The sequence below is a fragment of the Athene noctua genome, chromosome 1 (assembly GCF_965140245.1).
Source record: "Athene noctua chromosome 1, bAthNoc1.hap1.1, whole genome shotgun sequence".
NCBI classification, from domain to species: Eukaryota; Metazoa; Chordata; class Aves; order Strigiformes; family Strigidae; genus Athene; species Athene noctua.
Window position 1 is genome coordinate 109,373,564 of NC_134037.1, and position 3,958 is coordinate 109,377,521.

General features: G+C 48.3%; 1 protein-coding gene across 1 annotated transcript; it reads left to right on the top strand.

Annotated features, from left to right (window-relative positions):
- On the top strand, positions 1-3,090 carry LOC141970054 (left-right determination factor 2-like). The gene is made up of 4 exons (XM_074926397.1): positions 1-265; positions 1,151-1,385; positions 2,214-2,453; positions 2,751-3,090. The coding sequence occupies exons 1-4, from the start codon at positions 1-3 to the stop codon at positions 3,088-3,090; spliced, it is 1,080 nt and encodes a 359-aa protein (XP_074782498.1).
- The last annotated feature ends 868 nt before the right edge of the window (positions 3,091-3,958 follow it).

A 3,958-nucleotide genomic window follows, 5' to 3' on the forward strand; every position in this document is an offset into this window, starting at 1 on the left:
ATGGACGTGAGGTTCACTTGGATGCTCTGCATGCTCTGCCTGGTTGTCATGGTCCAAGCGTTTACCCAGGACAGGTTCAAGGAGGTGTTGCTGAAGCAGCTGGGGCTCTCTGAGGTCCCTAAACTTCATAAGAGAGACTTGGTGGATCTGGTTATCCCAGACCACGTAAAGAACAAATACATCTCCATGCTGAAGCGCCACAGAGTGAAGCGCCGAGCTTTGCCGAGCCTGGCTGGCATCCTCAGGGGGATCCCTGGCAACACAGGTAACATTTCTGCTGTCGCTGTCGGGAACACACTAAGCACTGTGCCGCTGCCAGGGCAAACTGCCCACACTCACCCGGCTGGCCGCAGGGCAGGCAGAGGCAAACCCATGGGGGGAATGAGGTTTGGGTCTGGCTCCGAGCCTGAGCTGGGTAGAAGAGATGCATGTAACAGCATCTTAAAGATTAACACACACTAGCAAGTCCTTGCACCTGGAGATGGGGTCCCACAGTCCTTGCAAAGAACAGGCTGCTGATGGAGCTTGAATAGAAGAGAAAAGCCTTGGTACCCATGAAACGTTTTGTGCAGGTGGAAAAAAAAAAAAAAAAAGTCAGTATAATGTACAGACCTTGCAGGTTTTGGGTCAAAAGTCCAAAAAGCTCTTTAGTAGGAATCACACCTCTTTGAGGGTGTTTCATTCTCCCCCGTCTTTTGATTTTTGTCTGGGAAAAGTATCAAGGAGGAAATCAAGGACACTTAGAGCTTGTTTCATTTTCAAAAGACATACATAGCACCCCGGACAGCAAATGAAAAACACTTTTTCATTGCAAGTGGGACAGTTTCCTGCTTTCCTGCCCAGTGCTGGCACAAAATGTTGCGCACCTTTTGAGATTTGTTCAATTTAGGGTCAAATGATATAGGAAATTTCTTTCCTCCAGGTTGCAGAGACTCAGACATAGGAGAATTAGGACATTTGCAAGACATTGATTCAAGTATGCATTAGAAAAGGTGTGTTTAGTGGCTGTCTCTGCCACAAGGACTCCATGTGGGAGCATGGAAGGAGTGTGTTGTGATGATAATTGTGGACAAAGTGTGGGGCTTTGCTAACCAGGATGGCAATGACAGGCTGTCTGTTTTGTTCCCAATGTGCACAGGCATGGCAGGAGAAGTCCTCTACTCTGACACCACCACGCGTCAGAACCTGATCTTTGACATGGAGGGCAGAATACCTAAAAACAGTGAAGTGACAATGGCTGAACTGAAACTCTTCAAAAAGCCTCTGGACAGAGAAAACCTGCCTGCCAAGCAGTCTCACAGGCCCATCTCCAATGCCAGAGTCAGCGTATACTGGGTGCAACGGCAGCACGATGGTACCAACAGGACCTCCCTGATAGATTCCAGGTAAGAAAGGAACCTCTCCTGAAGGCAGGACTCTAGTTACAGGGTATGGGTCCTCTGGGCCGGGTTCGAGTGTCATGTATTTGTGCCTCCAGTCAGCCTCATGCAGTTACATCTGTAGAATCGGGCTCTGTAGCCTCTAAACCCAGAACGCATTTGTAAGAGCAGAAACTAGGTTAGACTGCAATATATGATGATTCATTGAAATAATCTGTGTCAAATGATACTCTGTACTGCTAGGTCTTTCCTTCTAAAACACTCCACCTGGTTCACTTCTCTCACTCTCTAACTCACAAGGGTTACTGACTGCTGGTACTCTATCCATCGGCCATTTCATTAGCTGGTTTAAATAAGTAAATTATGCAGAAAGCATCTGATTCTGTAGCCTTGTGCTCTGTGGATGTTTTACAACCCTTGAAGGCAGAATTAGACATCAAATCAATTTTCTGGTGGGTAGAAACTTACAGCCCTAATGCAGCTAGGACAGGACCAGGTGGGAGTTGTGGAGTTTACCAGGCTGTTGTCACTAATACTGAGGCTGCATATAATCCTTCACTGCTGTATTTCTGCATGAGCATGAATGAATACCTTGACATGGGCATGCACAAAAGGTTTTATTTAGCCCTTCCGTGTCTCTTAGATCTGCATGCTTCTTTCTGAGGTGTGAATTAATTGCTGTGGGTGCTCACCCAGAGCACTCAGCAAAAATTATCGTGTAATCAAGGTACATGACAATCTGCAGGAAGCAAATTATTCTACTGCAATAACAGCGCTGTGAGCCCGGTCTTTATCTGAAGGGCTTTTCTCTAATGCCAATCCCTTGTCACACAGGCTGGTTCCTATACGTGAGTCGGGCTGGAAGAACTTTGATGTGACGCAGGCCGTACATTACTGGCTGCGAAACAAGAGGCGGGAGCCAATGTTCCTGGAGGTCTGGATTGAAGGAGAAAGGGTCGGCAGCCATGCCTCAGAAATAGCCAAAGCCGTGCATTTCACCTCTCAGGACCCCAAGGATAAAGCCCTCAGCAAACCTGAATTGGTGCTTTACACCCTTGACTTGGAAGACTATGGGTATGTATGAAACCTCAATCTGCACTGTCTCCAGTGTAACATTGCCCCTGAATTATTGTACTGTGTGTGCCAACCCAGGGTGCACAGCTCTTGCCCTTGTGAGGGGAGGAGTTAGAAAGTTGCTGCTGAATCACACTTCTCTTCCCATATTTGTCGTCCGAATATTCAAATGAAGCCCAAGCATGGCCCAAGTTTCACGTCTCAGGGCCCACCCATGCTATTAACAGGGGGATTATTTCTCCCACCTTCCCAGTTTCCAGTTACAGCATCAGTTCTTGTTTTTCCCTTGGTGCACAGGGGCCCCGGGGACTGCAAGGAGGAGGTGGTGATGGGGAAGTCCACCTGCTGCCGGCAGAAGCACTACATCAACTTCCGTGAGCTCGCCTGGACGCAGTACTGGATCATCGAGCCCGCAGGGTACCAGGCTTACCGGTGCTCAGGGGGCTGCCTGCAGCCCCCCAGCTCGCTGTGGCGCTTTGGCTATGGGGAGCGCGCCTGCGCCGTGGCAGAGAGCTCCCCGCTCCCTGTGATGTACCTCGTCAAGAGGGGCAACCGCACTGAGATCGAAGCGGCCGAGTTTCCCAACATGGTCATCGAGAAGTGCAGCTGTGTCACGGATGGCATGGCGCTGGTGTGAGACGCCATGGACGTCACCCAGTCCCCCGATTCCCTGCAGCCCTGCCCAGAGCCACCACGGCCTCCAGCCCCAGGGCCAGCAATAAAGGTTCTGGGGGGAACCACCAGATACCTGTCTGCAAGTGCCAGCAGCAGCTGGGGTGGCAGCCCTCCCACACACCCCACTACCCTGAAGGGAGGGTGCACTTAAAGGCCCATAGAGCTGGGCTCAGGGGAGCATCCATCTTCACATACCCCTGCGTGAGGGGCACCTATGAAGCCTAACACTTCTCAGGGCCCCCTTGATGCTAGCCAAATCTCATTGCATTTGATTGAGCTGCATCCCATTTATTTCAGTCCCCACCCCAGAGTACTGCAAACAGCTACAGGCAAAGGAGCGATCATCACCAGGTGAGGAGTAATGCCTGGGTTCAGCTTTTCATTCTTAGGCTCCTGGTTTGGATCCTTGTCTGTCCAAGTCATGTTTATGGTGAATTGGAGAGCAGAAGCACTTACATGTATATACTGTATACACACACACACACACAAACACGTGTACATATATATAGTATATGAATATATGTATGCATTGTCTACATACATACTGGATATATACATATTGTCTACATACATATATGTACATAAAATATTGTCTAGAGATCAAAGGAACATATGTATGTGCATATGTATTGTATGCACATATACACATACATAAAATATTACCTGGAATGCAAAAGATTATATTTTTGGCCCCTGTGCCATGGGCTTAGCACAATTTTAGTCAGAATTAGAGTCCTGAAGTCAATGGGAATATTAGGATTTAGGTTTGCTCACATAAGTAACAGTTTGTAGAATCATACCCCTATTTTTCTGGTTGTATATTACAGTTA